Source organism: Gymnoscopelus braueri (genome assembly GCF_963280865.1).
Source record: "Gymnoscopelus braueri genome assembly, chromosome: 21".
In the NCBI taxonomy this organism is placed as follows: Eukaryota; Metazoa; Chordata; class Actinopteri; order Myctophiformes; family Myctophidae; genus Gymnoscopelus; species Gymnoscopelus braueri.
Genome location: NC_137623.1, coordinates 19,680,816 through 19,698,992, shown reverse-complemented (window position 1 = coordinate 19,698,992; position 18,177 = coordinate 19,680,816). Strand labels below are relative to the sequence as shown.

At 43.0% G+C, this 18,177-nt stretch overlaps 1 protein-coding gene across 1 annotated transcript; it reads right to left on the bottom strand.

The window, feature by feature from the left end:
• Positions 1-16: 16 nt before the first annotated feature.
• Positions 17-14,782, bottom strand: LOC308076726 (progressive ankylosis protein homolog). Its single transcript, XM_080417163.1, has 12 exons — positions 14,061-14,782; positions 11,659-11,875; positions 10,865-10,983; positions 10,485-10,568; positions 10,156-10,326; positions 9,848-9,982; positions 8,288-8,380; positions 8,092-8,184; positions 3,286-3,415; positions 2,414-2,537; positions 1,326-1,425; positions 17-1,009 (listed from the first exon to the last, which is right to left on the bottom strand). Exons 1-12 carry the CDS (start codon positions 14,154-14,156, stop codon positions 881-883), a joined length of 1,491 nt encoding a protein of 496 aa, XP_080273289.1. The 5' UTR covers positions 14,157-14,782; the 3' UTR covers positions 17-880.
• Between the last annotated feature and the right edge of the window lie 3,395 nt (positions 14,783-18,177).

Here is an 18,177-nt window from a genome sequence, read left to right as displayed (position 1 = left end):
AGGTCTCTTAGACAAGCAAATAATAAAGCAATTTATTTGCCAAATAAGGCCTATACATTATATACAGTACATAATATGACAGTCTGAATACGCTACCAGGAAAATAGAAGTGCTTGGCAAAGAGTAGTAGATATGGACACCCAGACTGCATGGAAAGTGGACAATCATAGTAATATTCATTAATTAACACGCAATGATATATAACGAGGGATTCCTGATCCCTCTGGTCAATTAAATATACATATTGCATCACCCATATAAAACAACAATAGTCTGTACACCATGTTATGTAAATAATTACGATTGCACAGCCCAACAATCCCACAAAAGTATCCCCATACTTTTAAGTCAACCAAGGCTCTGTTGCTTTATCTTATGAAAAAAAGAAAAAAACATAAAATAATGAGCTCTGTATTTTGTCAAGTCCACTACCACTCTAACAGACATTAACTTGTTTGTGTGCGGAGGAGTAAAAGTTCTCCTTTGTCATTTTTCCCTTGTTTTGATTTTTACCAGTAAACACATGAAGGTTTAAATGCAACCCTCTGATGCTAAACTTTTAAGTGAATTGTCCAGAGGATCGGAAGACATCAAGGTATTTACATTGATGAATAAACACTTGGAGGTGTGCATGGCTTTCTTTACAGTGTGCGTCAATGGCAGAGATAGGTCAACATGTAGAAGACAGCGATCTTCTAAAAAGAATAGAAAAAAATAAAATAAAACACTTTTCTCAATATTATTGGTGTGATAGTTCATTCAATGGTTTAAAGTTCATTCACGGGAGGACCTCTCAAAAACGTAAATCATGCTCGGGGGTCCTCTTCCCTTTTCCAGTACTGTAACACTTCTGTGGGTCTCATGGAACCTCTACTAAGCCTCACTGCAGCTGCTCCTCTTCCTCCTGTAGCTCCTCTATCGCTTCCATCTGCGTCCGGGAGCACACCTCGCTCATGGGGGCCGCGTCCTCTCCTTCCACCACCAGATCATTGGACATCTCGTTGTTTTTCTGCGGAAACAACCACAGTGGTGTCAAGAAAGGAATGAGGGGCATGACATTTAAGTAGAGGTTTCATGTTCTCAGAATTGCGGCAGAACTATGGCGTGAATGCCTGTGGCTGTTGCAAGTTTGAGTGATTTGTGAATCATATTTCATCCCACGCATCATGATTTGTAACATGGGAATGTATTTGTCAGGGACACAGGTGATTACTTAATACCATATATTTTCTTCGGCTTCTTCTAGTCGCCCATATTTCTGGAATATGTTGACCTACGATGCTTACTAGGACACGGCTGCAGAAGGCTCCACTTATCGTTCTCACCTGTTGTCTGTAAACATAGCAAGCAGCTATGGCAACCATGGTGGACTCCCCTATGAAACCAGCCAGGAGAGATCCGACCCCGAGCGTGGCCCCGTGCACCCTGAAACACAGATGAGAAGAAGCATCAATATTACTACTCACTCACCCCACCAGCTTATCTGTATAAAGCTATATAAAGAGGAGCTATTATTATCATCTATAGATTCCAATAATATCTGTCTGCCTGCCTTTACTTCTGCATATCTTGAGAACCTGATCGACTTCACACTTGCTGGGTGTATTGCTGAGAAGTCGATCGGTTCTCGAGAAAGTAGCAAGAAGTGATACCAGGAGCCATGCAATCGGCCCATTCCGAACAGGCACGTCCCAAACGGGGCAATGCACTAGCTACGTTAATACAGGGTGTTTTCAATCCCCGTCTCTGTGCTGTGCCACACAGTAAAAAAATCCATCCTTTACAGATCAATTTTTACACTTTCAGAGTGAAATGAACACTTAAAATCGTACTATATCTATGGAGGGACTTATCAGTCAGGCAAAAAAAGTGAGTAATGCCACATGGTAGTAGATAATAAGAGTCGGTAGTAGATAATAAGGTAGGACTCGGCAAAGGACATGAACTGTGCTGCTAGTAGGGATGGGACGATAATCGCTATTATCGTTTATTGTGATAAAAAAAAAGCGCTCACAATAATTTGTATCGCAGAGATTTTAATTTATTGTGAAATTGTCCTCCGTCATACACTAGGATGAACTAGCTTTTGTTGAGCTGCAAATTCAGTACCACTTAAACACACTATACTTGATAAAGACGGACCTGTAAAGAGTGCATTTGGTACGCTCTCATTTCACTCTACAAAAATCGATAGGCCAAAAATAGCAGATCTACAAGCTCACAACGTGTTGCGAGCTTGTAGATCGGCTATTGTTGGTAAACGTTCCCCTCCGATTAGGAATGCTTGGGGTTCAAGTGGTTAACAAAAGTTAACCATTTGAAGTTTTAAGCAATTATTTTTGCCACAATAATCGTGACATGTCATTTTCATATCGTCCCATTCCTAACAGGTGCTAGCGCCCTCTGTACTTACCCCATGTAAGGCAGCACAACCAGACTGATGATGAGGACAATGAGGCGTAGAGCTGAGCTTGGGGCCAGCACAAAGGTCTTTTTCAGGGTCATGAGCCATCCAGTCAGATGAGCCCTAACAGTCACTGAACACAAACACAAAGGAAAGATCACCCCAGTGGCCCAGGCTCCTATGTGGCTCACGGCCAACTTACAGTATATTGTGTCGTATGACTGTTTCGCACGCCGGATATAACGCATAATTTAACTGAAAAACATGACATGATGATCAGTTGCAAATCGGTAATTCTTTCGTTGAACCCATTAAGACCGGGAACGCATCAGTCATTTTTAGATTTCTTTGGCGATTACAAGCAGATATACAAGCTCATGAGCTTGTAGATCTGCAGTTTTTTTGGTGGTTCTCAAACTTTTTTCATGTCAAGGACCCCCGAATGTATTAGTTTGTCTGACAGCCCCCCCCCCATCTCAAAATATGTTGTTCCAGAACCCCCAGAAGCAAAGACTTGAGTTACAAATGTTCACTTTAAAAAATATATATACTCGAAGATTTGCACACAAAAAAATCACGATTTTTCAAAAATAGCAGATCTACAAGCTCATAGTGCTATGAGTTTGAATAGCCAAATTAATCTAAAAATGACACTTGATGCGTTCCCGGGCTTAGTGGGTTAAAGTGTCAAGTGAAAGTATATGGGAGAGGCAGTAGAGGGCAGTTCATAGAACTGAGATGAAGTTCATCACTGAAGAAGGCTAATGTGTACTCTGACAAACGGCCGCATTGTATGACAGAAATCACGTCTGTTTTGTCATTTTGACAAAGTGTACATTAGCCTTGTGAGTGTGGTTTGGGTGTCTTTCTTTTATTCTTACCTGGCACGGGAAAGAAGGAGAAAATTCTGAGCGGAACCACGCACAGGTCAGCGAAAGATTCATCTACTCCGATGATGTCGACCAGGATTTTCTCTGATAAATGAGGAGTCCAAAATATCACAAAGCAGAGCTGGGCAAAACAAAAGAAATGAAATGAATGTAACAGTGCTCACCACAACATGGTCGGACAGCGCAATACGTCCTATTAGAATTCATTGGGCCTCTAGGGCAGGGGTCTTCAACGTTTTTCAGGCCAAGGACCCCTTAGCTGAGAGCGGGATGAAGCAGGGACTCCCACTACATATTGTATAGAATTGTGTTGCATTATGCAACTTTTTCATAGTTAGCTTCATAGACTTGTTTGACAGTACTGTCAATGTGTAGCCTTGTGTTGGATTCATGTGTATTTTCAGGCAGTTAACCACTTAAACCCTCAATACTTGGAAAACTTGTACTTGGTTTGCTCTTTTTTTCCCCTACCCCAAACCTCTTTACTGAAAATATTGTTCCCCTTAGAATAGGGATGCTAGGGTTCAAGTGGTTAGTGTAAAAATGTTCTTATCACACAAAGATTTGGCGTCAACCTGTGGTAACACTGAGGACCCCTAGGGGTCCCGGACCCCCTGTTGAAGACCCCTGCTCTAGGAGTTTCAGGTCAAACATTGGCCTTTTGCAGTAAAAGTAAAACCAAGAAAGAATTGAACACCAGTACAGCTTGTTGTCTCAACAATTAACATATTGTCTCAATAAACTGGTTATGTGGGCCTGGCACTGGAGTACGCCTGCCCAGCGTGCCATGGTAACCAGATCAGATAGAGCATGTTCAGAAATGTGTGTGCCAATACATCATCGGCAGGGCATATTCCAGTTACCAAGTCCAAACCCTCTCACTAGTCACTACCCATCCACCAAGACATAAGCAGCACACTGTGCAGCGGGTTTGCCTCAGGCCTTCTGCATTCCGCCTTCAGGACCTGGCTACCCCCCCATCACCCCCCCATCATCACCACCACCACCAAACCCAAATATTCAGTCGGCAAACCAGAAATACCACTCCAAACTTTCAGATCCTCAAAATGAGAACTGAAGGATACGGAAAATCGCCCATCCCATTCCAAACGTTAAAACGTTTTTTAAATGCCAACTTCAGAATAGAATGCCACATTATAAACATACTCATTATTGTTCAGGCTATTTATGTGTATTTGTGCTTTTAATGTTGCGAATAGAGTAAATATTCACGTTTTTGTAAACTGCCATGTGAATGTACCATGTGAAAAACAACAACAACTTGAAACTACGTACATACTGTATGCAATGTTGCAAAACCACTCTCAGTTCCAGTAAGAAGAAGTAAGAAGAATCCACTCTCAGTTCCAGTAAGAAGCTCAACAATGCCCTGAGCTATGAGATGAATCTACTAGATTCTGTGTAGTCACCTGTTGACATTTCGTCACCTTCGTCAGCCTAGACGTGAAGATTGACAAGATTAATTTGTCTAAACTTAGTTTTTTTTAATAACCACATCGATGCTGAAGCAATTCCGACACACATCAAGTCTGCTTCTAATTTTATGTTGTGGTTAAAATTCTCTGATCTCCCATCTATCATTATGTGAGCAATAAGGAGGGAGGATAATTACTGATGTGTGACGGTGCAAACTAAGCTGCAGTTTCCCCCTGATTCATGCGTGGTTTCCCTAAACAAGGTGAGACATCCACACTCACTCCTGAATACTTTCCACAAACGTGGTTCTCATGACAGAAAATCATTTACTGTACTTCTGTTTTTCTTGCAGATCATGTTTTCCATGATATATATACATACAGTATAATGGTACTGTTTCCAAAACAGTGGGTCGGGACCCATTTGTGGGGGCGGATCCATTTTCATGGGTCGCGAGTGAATATCCTTTTATTTCCTACATTTTGTCAATAATTATTATAAAATATTTTCTAAAGACTTCTGAAAATGTTCACACATTGTCATGAGTTGAAAACAAATTCAAACATTTTTCAAAAATAATTTCTTGATTAAAATAATCAAAGAAATTCCCTAAATTTGAAAACAAATGTTTAAGAAGAAGTGAAAATAGCAGATCCGCGTTGTGCTACGAGCCTGTAGATCTGCTATTTTCACTAGTTTGGGACCCGGGCAAACATCTGATATATGTTTTGGGTCTTGAGATAAAAAGTTTGGGAACCACTGGTATATGGTATTTATGTAGGCCTACTATGCATTTTCCTGAGTTATTTCTATATTCATGTTTCTGTACTGAATCTTTGTTCTGCTGTTGTTCTGTCAGATGCATCCAGGACAAGTCTTGACACGATGGTCATCATCCTGATGTGTTTTTTCCCCCAACAGCCCTGTGGGCCGTACCCGTCCCAGGGTCTATCTGTCCCATCATGACATGCTGTGCCTTGCCACGCCCACACATGCTTGTTTACAACCAGATCTGGCAAGCCAGCCACCCTCCTCTCACTCCACCTATAAGAAAAACTTCCTGTTTTTCCTTTCCACGTTAAGACAACTTCAGCTAATCTGGGGCAAAGTTTAATCTTTTGTTTATTCTAACCCTCATATAATTAATTATATATATATATATATATATATATATATATATATATATATACACACACACACACTTGCTGTCGAGCAGAAACCTCTTAACTCCATAATTCAACTTTGTGTGTTTTTCGTAAATTAATGCCCTACTTGATCATACTACAGCGTCACCCAAAATAGCAGATCTACAAGCTCGAAACGGGGGCGACGTGTTTTGAGCTTGTTGATCTGCTATTTTTTTATTTAAATCCTGAAAAGTAACAGTTTTATTCCACCCGACAGGGACGATACATAAAATCCTCCAGATTATACCTAATTGTGCAAGCACTTCATGGTGCAGTATGGACATTTTCATTTCAAAGCAGATCTTTGAAAATCATTACTCTCTGTACTTGCTGTAAGGTACACTTTGCAAAGACCTTCTTTAATCTGTTAACCGATAGGTTTTATGTGAATACCTACTTTATTAAGCTCCTAAAGCTTGGGTAGTGTCTGTGTTAGCTGGGAACAAAACAAGCGCCACAGCTTCTCACAAATTCCACCCCAACGTGCCTCCTCTCTCCCTTCTGTGCAACCTGAGACCCTGGGGGGGGGTCTGTTAAAGAAACGTGCACTCTGCCATGCCCACCAGTACATTGTGAAACTCGCAAACCAAAACATCAGTGTACCTGTACTAAGCGGCATAATTACAAGGACTTTTACGAGGAATTATGTTGAACATTTCCTTGACTTGCTAGGTCCAATCCAGGGGTCTTCAACAGGGGGTGCGTCCGGGACCCCTAGGGGTCCTCAGAGTCACTATAGGGGGGGCCGCCAAATCTTTGTGTGATAGGATTTTATTTTTATTTTTTACATTAACCACTTGAACCCTAGCATCCCTATTCTGTGGAGAACTTTAGCCAAAAATAGCAGATCTACAAGCTCACAACGCCTCGAGACGTGAGCTTGTACATCGGCTATTTTCGGCAAATGGGTTTTGTGTGGAGGGAAAAAAGAGCAGAGTAAGTACAGAGTGAAAGGTGAAGTATTGTCGGTTTTAACATGAATCCAACACTGTCTGATGATAGTGCTGTCAAACAAGTCTATGAAAAAAGGTTTACACAATTTTATACAATATGTAGTGGGGGAATCCCTGCTTCAGCTCTCTCTCAGCTAATGTGTCCTTGGCTTGAGCTGGAAAACGTTGAAGAGCGCTGGTCTAATCAAGCAGACCGCGTTCAAGAGTGATTTAGTTGGGGGAACATGACAGGGGTCGACTACAAGGAGGCGTGGAAAAGTTATGTCAAGCGTGCCCCCACTGAACACTGAAGGAGGGAATGTCCTAGCTGCTGCGTGAGCGGCGACCATTAAACCTGACCTGCACAACATTGTCATCTTATCCGTTACACAGTAGGAACACAAACATGGCGGGAGAGACAGTGGTGTCCTGGTCTACAGTTGGGTTGTTTTTGGAGAAAGCCACTAAAATCCCAAAGTCTGTGTTCTGCAAAAACATTACATCTCCACTGTTCTGTTTTTATTTTTCATGAGATTTAATATTGTCCCTTTGTGCGGAAGGGGTGAATGTTCCATGTCAACAATGCATGGTTTCCTCTACTCAAGGATATGATTCTGTGTTTCTGAAAAAGGTGATGTTTTTTTGGAGGGAAAGGGGGGGGGGGGGTTTGCGAGAGGAATGGAACTATTGTCAAAACAGCAGACACTTTCCCACAAGCGGGGAAAAGGCGATAGCAACAACAGACCACCTGTTATGGAGGGATTAACACAGCAAAATCAAGTTTCAAGGTTGCCGTACAGTTACTCGTCTTTGAAATAGCTGCATTGTGTCAGGAAATTGCCGCAATTTATTATATCCATCGTGGTGACATTTTTCTAGCATGATGAAAGTTCTGCTTACAGTTTATAGACACATATTCCAAACACATACTGTAGACTGCAACAGTACTATACATAGAAACTAATGACAACGCCTCTTTTCTATTTAAATACCTTCAGGGCACTGACGCTATACTCTGTGCCAGAAAAGGGATTGCAGCACTAAATGTGTGAATAGCGACGATGAGAAGCTTAAGAGCAATCATCTTGGGCACTGATGGCCAAGTGGTTAAGATGCATACCACATATAGGCTCTATTTGCAGCCTGACAGCGAGTCACTTCCCTTCTCTCTCTCCTGTCAATCTAAACTGTACTATCCAAATAAAGGCAGAAAAGACAACAAAAAAGAGCATTCATCTTACCGTAAGTGACAGAGCCAGACAGCAGGCCGTAAACTTTTTAATGTGTGACTTGGTGACGGGGGTGTCAATATCCACCTTATTGCTAGGAGTGTTCTGTTGGTTAGAAGAACAGAACAGAAAGTTAAGTGATACGCAAAACATTGCCGCAGGGCTGCTAGAGATAAATACATTTACTGTAGGAGGTATTAATTTTCACCTTGTCAAAGGCAGGGTATACTGCTCTCAGCTCAGTTAGCCAGCCGTAGGGCATGTGACCCACCGGATACGTGGCCGTGAGTACAGCAACAGCCTGGAACAAACAGAGACGGAGGAACCATAAGTCATGGCACTTAAATAATTTAACGTTCAAAATACCCGGCGTGGCTACGCTGCCAAACTAATGACAAATGACTAAGCAAAAGCATACATAAAAGCCCACGTGCATGTACCGTGTTACTTTCCCAGTGGGCGTGTGGTGTTTTTTTCCCCGCAGGTTTGTGATCAGATAACGGCCTCTGGGCATGTCATTGTCTCACGAAACAACAACAGGCAGTGTCAGGGAACAGTTGCACCACACGGGAATGTTTTCACTCAGTGGTAATCATCCTCTGGGTTTGAGTTCCACATGAATATGGTGAATCACCCAAACCACTGCCAGCCGGTGTTGTGAATGATTTCCAGTTCATTCCGGTAAACAGCTTTGTATTATTGTCTCTAGCAGGTAGGGTCCCTGGAAGCCAGAAAGCTCCAGAGGGAGACCGGCTAACATTTTTGGCATTTTTATCTGCAATAACTTGAGGGGAGAGTCAGCCCCGCTGTTCCAACAGCAGCTTTAAAAGCTCCTAGTAATGATATAATAATGACGGTTCAAGCTTTCATATTAGGCAATAGTGTTTTAACTTTTTGGCTGTTCTGATATACAACAGTATATCTGTCAGCATGTACTTACATAATAACATGCATTGACATGTTCCTACACCGTTATTACCAAAGATAATTTGTATAAATTATCTTTGGTACCAATTTGGTATCAATTGTTTAATGTCAGAATAAAGTGATTCGGGGGAGGCCATAGCTGAGTGGTTAGTGAGCCCGCCTAGGGAGCCAGAGGCCCTGGTTGCCCCAGGTACGATTCCAGGCCACGCCAGCATATGTGTCGATGAAATGAAATGTGTCCCTGAGCAAGACTCTTAACCCCTAATTGCTCACAGGCCCTCATTGGAAACAAGCCCGCAAGGACTTTCATGAACGTCCTGTTAAAAGGAATTATCCTTATCCTTATTCTAATTACACACCTCACAAACAATGACTGCCTCACAAACCTACAAAGCAAACTTAAATGCTTAAAACACGCATCGACTATGGGTGCTGGGCCGATAAGGCTAACATTGAGAAAAGTAGAACCCCCACTCCAGCTACACGAAAAAGAACCAGTTATTTGAAAACAACGTGACAAGGTTTCGACCCTCAAGGGATCTGTCAATATTAACCTGAAGAACATCCCTAGAGGGTCGAAATGTTTTTCTCAATGCCTCACAAACCTACACAGCAAAAACATCAGTGTTAAATGAGAGGACCCAAATGGAACCGTGAGGATACATTTCTGTACTTTTCAGAGTTAAAATAACATTGAGGATTTTGCTGTGTGGCAGTGATACAGGTGTGACCCCTGATTTTGTCATTAACAAAGTTACTATGAAGGAGGTGACAAAACACAACATCTAATATCCTGGAAAAAAATCCAAAAGACAACGCTATGATAGAAGAATTAGCTTACCTCTGTAGAAGCAATGGACCCCTTGAGGTCGCGGGAGACAAAGAGGTTGACGATGGGCCGACTGATACGTTGAGTGGCCAGGATGAGGGCCAGAGGCCACCAGAAACTCAGCATCTTCTTGATGGTGGCATCGCCCTACAGAAATTGAAGGTGTTGCAAGTCGCAGATGTACTCCCAGATAATAATAGGTCACACTCTACAATTCTAAAGGAACACCCATCCTGAGGATGTTTTATACGTAGCATGCTTTATTTAGTAATGCAAGGCCACAATGGTTTCCAATCCCAAATCCCCAGCCCAGAACCTACCCCTACATCCAGTCCACTGGAATCTGGGATGTTGTCATGAACGTTGCAGTAGTAACCCAGACCTACGATAGTGAAGCGGACCAAGGCACCCATATACAAGGAGAGGATGGGGATGAGTAGTGGCTCCACACATTCCAAGTTACTGTGGAGAAGGACGGCCACGAACACAATCTGCCAAAAAAACAAAACAAAGGGACAGCTGTCACCAAACACCACAAAGGAAATGACCCAAAGTGGCCAACCAGTCACATCCACAAGATGAAGCAATTACTTTTTTAATTGTTTTGTTTTCAGTTTAAGTAAGTAAGGTAAAGTAATCAAGGCTTTACCTGAGCCACAACATCAGAGATCGAGGCCGAGCCTACTATGACACTATATTTGTGCTTGAGAAGAATCCCTGCATGAATCCATGCCTGCAAATGACAAGACAGACAGAAATGTTAGCCTTTGAACGCCAAGTCCTCGGATTAAAAAAGAAATAACAATAGGACCATTTTAGATGTCTTCTAAAACCACAAACAGATGATAGGATGCCATCACATATGCGATAGGGAATTCTGGGTGAGAACTAGCAACGGGCGGAGGATTATAACCAACATTTTTCTACACTGACATGTGTCTTTAAAACCATCTCTTCCATAATTATATCTGTGGGCTGCTCGTGCACTGGATCATGGAGGACCCTAATCCAGCCGTATTGTACACTCACCATTGCATCCAACAACGGGAAGGCAGCCAGGTAGAGGAAAGCCTTCCTGGTCTTGAGCCCCACAGACTCATCCACGTGGTGCAGCTTATTGATGATGTAGTAGCCTAAATCTGTGTGAGCTACAAGGAGGCAAAGGCAAGCCAGGGTGACTAAGGTTGCAAGGAAGATGAGATTTCACACCGCTCTTCTAAACATATTGCATACAGTATTAACATATTAACCCAACTTCAGGATTACACAAATGACCACAACAGGGTGTGATTTTAACCCCAAAAAAGAAAAGGCATCATGCATACAGTAAAGAGCAATGAATCATGGGTGCTGTACCGATTTTTTACCAATTGTTTCCTTCCCGATACCTACAACTTACGTATCGGTCAATACTGTAACTGAGTACTGATCCGATACCAGTGTGTAATAAAAAGAAATTCCTTGAAATTAAGAAGAATTAAGAACCACTGATCAAGGAATTAAAAAAAATGCCATTAATAATAGTTAAAGTGCAGCTTCAAGTTAGTAAAATAATAATGTAAATAGTACAGTGAGAGTATAAAAAAGTTGTGCAACATCAACTGAAACATTCAAAATATTACTGTAAATGACATATCATCATGTGATAAATTACGTGGCATCAGAATGGCATACTCGCCGATCCCGATTATACCAGCATTTTAGGCAGTATCGTCAGCTTTTCCCATACTGGTATTGGTATCGGAACAACTAAAATGTGTGTCAGTTGGCACCATTTGCACCATTGCATTAAGTATGATGTGATGTGTTGCTTCGACACGCACCTATGAGGATGTGAAGGACGAACGCGATGGCGCCGGCCGCCACCATGCAGAACACGGCCTTTCTCCTGTCCCTCCTGCTGTTGACGAACACCAGGCCCACGTTCTTGAAGTCGCTCATGGGTCCCGTGAAGAACTTCATCAGAGAATAGGCCAAGCCGTAGCTGGCCAGCATTTCAACTGCATCCTCCTTGACTGTGGCTATGCCCCTGTTCAGAGCCTGTTAAAAGAGGGGTGGTGGTGAGTGAGAGACAGAGGGGGAGCTGTGAGGGAACGTAAGGGACAGGCAAGCACACGTGTAAGGGAGAAAAAGAGAGAAGTGCAACAGAGACCACATGACCATGACTTAGCCCATATTTATCTGTCCACAAAAGAGACATTTGCCTTTTCAAGATAGAGCCCAAACTTAACTGAAATGTGTTAGGGAGCTGAATCTGTGTGTCGATAGCGAGGACACTAAAGAAAACACCTTTAGTTATTGCAAACAGCAATGTTGAGTCAACATACTGTCAGTGTCAGCTAACACAATGGTTCTCAACCTTTTCATGCTGCGACCCCCCAAATATAATCATATTTGAACTAACTGGGGACCCCCCCACCCTGACAAGCACTTGGAATTATAAGAGTTGAGGCATCACATTTTGTTTGACTCAGTTCCACAGATGAATATTGTGAAAATAGCAGATCTACAATCGTGTTGTGAGGCGAACTTGTAGATCGGCTATTTAAAGTTTGTAGTAGTTTGTTGATTACTTTTTTGCGGGGTGTTAAAAGTCCTTCAATTGGCACTTTACTGTCATCTGGGGTCGGACCCCCCAAAATCATGTGGGGACCCCCGTGGGGGTCCTGACCCACAGGTTGAAAACCACTGACTAACAGATATATAGATGGAAAGGCAGCTCTTGAGCAGTATGTGAACACACAGGCTATATCACAGGGTAAAATAAAGTAACTTCTATCCAATTTTGCCTTTTAGAGAACATCCATAACTAACAGCTGCCCTTTTCCATTGCAGGCAATGTGTGCTATTTATACCAGCCGGCACACACGGCCATTACATAAGAAGCATAATCCCAACCTCTCACTCTGAGCCTCAATGTGTTTTATTGTTTTACAAAGATCTATCTATCCATGATGTCTACATGGGTACGAGCTACGAGGAACGACTCAGCCACAACAAGATCAGTCATCTGGCCGAAAATGAACAAGATGTCACATTTTCTGGTCCCACACAAATGTCACAATCAACCACAAGTGGTTGGTGTTTTTTCTATTTTTTTCCTTTTATGCCCTGCAGACAGAGTGGAATCTGGCTACCATTTATAAATAGGTCTTTTCAGGCCGTGACCCTCCAAAAATAATCATATTTGAAATGGGGACCCCCCGCCCTGACAAGCACTCAACAGATATACAGATTTAGTGATGAATGAAATGGCAAAGGAAGGAATCACAGGAAGGCTGTAGCCTGTTCCTCCCGCGTGTGGTGTTAACATGCAGAAGATGGGGTGTACAGTTAGGCTACAGTAGGCTACAGTACAGTAGGCTACAGTTAGTACATTGGCACTGCTGCGGTTCAAAGCCCGGAATGCTTTAGATGTTAGCAGCTATTGTGTTGCGGATACCTTCCGGGTTTGCCAGAATAAACAAGGGCCTTCCTACAGATTGAAGATCTCAACATATGCATTTCCTTCCTATAGCAATAGCCTCACTGTGTGTGGCCCTAATATCTAGACATTTAAGACCACCATAGCAAGCTAGAGCATAAGGTAACGGTTCTCAGTGTCATCATAATGTCAGCACTTTAACCTGGCAGGATAAATCAGGATTAAAAATAGCTCATCCCCGCATGATCCTACAGGGTGCTGTGGTGGTGGATATATACTGTCAGTATATGACGGTGTTTCAATTGGACAGCAAACACATACACACACACACAAAAAAGATGCCGGTGCTCAGCTAGGCTCGTCGTCACTAGGCAGCTGTTCTGTGCGACAAAAAAAAAAAAAAGACCCCAAAAAAAGGAACCTTATTCTATGAGGCAGAATAGCCGTTAGGTTAGGTTTAGCCACCCGACAGCAATCTGCGATCAGTGCTGCTTAAATGACTGACGCACAACAAGACGCACAACAGATGAAACGTTTGGCTGTTGTCATTATTTGTTCTAGTACCTGTTCTCCTAGGACTAGGTGACGGTCTATGTAATAACGGATCTGGTACCTGTTCTCCTCGGTCTATGTATTAACGGTTCTGGTACCTGTTCTCCTAGGTCTATGTATTTAATGGATCTGGTACCTGTTCTTCTAGGTCTATGTATTTGATGGATCTGGTACTTGTTCTTCTAGGTCTATGTATTTGATGGATCTGGTACTTGTTCTTCTAGGTCTATATATGTGTGTTTCTGGTACCTGTTCTCCGAGGTCGATGGCAACGTTGGTGATGGCCAGCGGCACCAGAAAGCGGATGAGAGGCCAGTAGGGAGTGAGAGATGGAAACTCCACCATGGTACAGCCGGTAGGACAGGACGACGGGCATCTGCCTCGGTCTGGTCTCGATGATGATGGCGGTGGGGGGTTTAAACGGATCACACAAGGACGGGATGTATAGCGGCGGCTCTAGATCAGATGATGTGTGATGAAGAAGCACTTGTTGTATCTGTATTAGTGATGATAAAAAGCGGATGATTCAACTGAACAGACGCTCCTCCTCCGGCGGCTTATGGTTGTTAGGAGGAAATGCTGCTGCTTCGATGATGATGATGATGATGATGATGCGCGCAGGCGGCGAAGGTCAATAGAAATGAGCGCATCTTCTTCAGGACGAGGGGGAATAACGATGTGACATGAAACGAAGCCTCAAATCAATCCGATTGTATCCGATATTCGATCCTCCTATGCCTGTCCCCGGGTTGATCTCACAACAATACACATCACATGTGTTCCTTCCTTCCAAAGATCAGGGTGTGTGTGTGTGTGTGTTTTCGTCGTAGCTATATGAATGTGTGTATGCGGCCCGTAGCTATATGTGTGAATGTGTGCGTTTTGCGGCCCGTAGCTATATATGAATGTGTGTGTGCTGCTGCTCGCCTCGCCTCGGCATCTCATCTCCTCCTCTCCTCGACCCTCCCAGGCTAGCGCTCCAACCACCAAACGGTACCGCACGTGACACGTGCTTTGACAGATTCGCACCGGCACGTGACATCATCTCTCGCTACAAGTCCAGACGGTGACCGGAAGACTCGCCCCAAAACACGCTAGCCCCCATTTCTTCTTCTTTTTTTCGCGGACCGGACCGCTCGCCCCCTTGTATTTGTTTTACTGAGGATAAGTTTAGAAATAAGTTTAGGGTTAGGCATAGTTTTACTGAGATTAAGTTTAGGAATAAGGTTAAGTTTTGGCACCGTTTTACTGAGGTTATGTTTAGGAATAAGGTTAGGTTTAGGCATAGTTTTAGCTCCATAAAGAACCTCTCACTCCGCTATAGAGCGTCGCAGTTCCCGCCCACTTCCGGTTTTTTTTGGTGCCGGAAGAGAAAACTCAATGCATTTTTCCATTGACATTTCCAAAAATATTCATATCTATTAATTTAAGCCTCGAATCAAGCCATCATGAGAGGACATGAATCATGACCATAGAACGTTTTTTTCTGTGATTTTTATTTATTTTATATTTAATTATATGATATACTATATTTAATAAATACCCTTTGTTTTGCCGTTTAAAAAAAAAAAAAATCACAGAAAAAAACGTTCTATGGTCATGATTCATGTCCTCTCATGATGGCTTGATTCGAGGCTTAAATTAATAGATATGAATATTTTTGGAAATGTCAATGGAAAAATGCATTGAGTTTTCTCTTCCGGCACCAAAAAAAACCGGAAGTGGGCGGGAACTGCGACGCTCTATACAGCTCCGAGATGAGGTTCTATGTCGTTACCTTCCAGAATCGGGTATACGTCCGCCAAGGCTCCGCTGTTTACCCTTTTGTATACGTCGTATCCCAAAACTAATGATAGATTCCAAGCCGCACGGATGTTTAAAGTTTGGAACGGAATGGAAAATTTTAGGAACGGAGCGAAACTACCCATTTAAATCGCTTATTTAGTCAGCCTGTGGCCATGTTTCCCATTGTAGCCAAACCGGGAGCAGTACTGGCAGCGGACGTAGGGGGGTTTTCCGGGTTGAATGGGAAACATGGCCACAGACTGACTAAATAAGCGATTTAAATGGGTAGTTTCGCTCCGTTCCTAAAATGTTCCTAAAATGTTCCATTCCGTTCCAAACTTTAAACATCCGTGCGGCTTGGAATCTACCATTAGTTTTGGGATACGACGTATACAAAAGGGTAAACAGCGGAGCCTTGGCGGACGTATACCCGATTCTGGAAGGTAACGACATAGAACCTCATCTCGGAGCTGTATAGCGGAGTGAGAGGTTCTTTATGGAGCTAGCATAGTTTATACTGTCTGAGGTTACGTTTTTGGAATAAGGTTAGGTGAAGGCATAATTTACTGAGGTTACGTTTAGGAATATAAGGTTAGGTGTAGGCATAGTTTACTGAGGTTACGTTTAGGAATACCAGGTGGCGAGGTGACCGTTCCGAGGTCGTTGGATTTGCCCCGGGACGACTGTGTTTTGGGGCGAGCGTTTTGGTATTCGTCCAGACGGTAACAGGAAGAGTGGGCACCTCGATGTAAAATTTATAATTTTTCCACAAAATGTTAAAAATAAATAAAGATATTTGGAAAATGTTTTAAGTAAAGTAAAGAAGGACATGATTAGAACATGCTTAAACATTCCACAATTGACGTATAATTGCTACAAAAGCTGTAGGCTATATCCAGTCATTTTGGGGCATAAACAAGAAGTTGAAGGATACATTTAGGTCTCATAATGATGTACTGTGCATACATCATGTATACTTTACATTAGTTAAGACCATTTTTCAAATATTATTTTTTAACATTTACATCTACAATCAAATGAATGCTAACGCAACAATTAGCAACACATTTGAAGAAAAAAAATCACACCCAGTGTGAAGTGGGTGGTGTGGTCACAGTGGTCATCACAGTGATGGAAGTTCACTTAAAGAAAAGTAATATTGTGGACCAACCATTGTACACCCCTAACTTTAAAAAAAACCATAAATGTGTTTTTTTTAAGTGCATAGTCCTATTTATAGGGCTATACACATGTGTCATGTTTCACTAGCCAATCACAGTCCTGAATAGACTGTGATTGGCCAATCACGGTGCAGGGTTAGGGGGGTACACTGGTGGCCAATCACAGCGCAGGGTTGGGGGGGTGCAATGGGTGGGGGGGTACAATGGTGGCCAATCACAGTGCAGCGAATGTCCAAACCTCACATATAGGGGCGGTTTCACCGCCCCAAAAAATCCTATCACACAAAGATTTGGCAGACCCCCTGTAGTAACTCTGAGGACCCCCTGTCTGTCTGTCTGCTGTGTAGAGCCTGTCTCTCTGCTGTGTAGAGCCTGTCTCTCTGCTGTGTAGAGCCTGTCTGTCTGCGGTGTAGAGCCTGTCTTTCTGCTGTGTAGAGCCTGTCTGTCTGCTGTGTAGAGCCTGTCTGTCTGCTGTGTAGAGCCTGTCTGTCTGCGGTGTAGAGCCTGTCTGTCTGCTATGTAGAGCCTGTCTGTCTGCTGTGTAGAGCCTGTCTGTCTGCTGTGTAGAGCCTGTCTGGCTGGGGTTGCTATGATGATCAATTTACCATATTAGGGACATCAACAGGCATCGACTTCCTTGATTGGCCAGCCCGACCCATCAGCGGATTGGTCAAACTTTGCATGACACTTGTGCCAATGAACCAATATAAGTGGTAGAGCACACTTTAGGACTCCATTCTGTTACACAACGAGACTTGAAGAATCTAATTTGATCCCTGGAGGAGCTGTTGTGAGATGTTCTACTGGACGCTGAATCTGAACAGAGGACCAGTGTTAGGCGATCAAACTGCTGCTGTTGCCGTGGGAGACAAAGTCTACTCATTTGGAGGGTACCGTAACATCAACAAGGCTCGGATTGATGTTCACATCTTCAACACAGTGGCTTTACGCTGGAGGAAGTTGACCCCAGTGACAACCGGAAGAGGAGAATTTCACATTGAGGTTCCATCCAATCGCAGCGGCCACACAGCTGTGCTAATAGAAGATATGATCTACATCTGGGGGGGTTATGAATATGACACAAGGGAATACCGCAACGTGTATGCATTTGATGTCGACGCCCACAGATGGTTCAAGCCCAAGGTTTCTGGAACTGTTCCAGAGGAGAGGTGGAACCACACAGCCTGTGTCTTGGGGAAGGTCATGTATGTCCATGGAGGACAGTTTGGGCTTGTATACTATAATGACATCTACAAGTTGGACACCATCACAATGGTCTGGTCTTTAATTAACACCAGAGACACTCCAGAATCTCTTCCATCACATCACTCTGCCACCATCATCGGGACAAAGATGTTTGTATTTGGGGGCGGAACTTCCTTTAACAACAACAACAACAT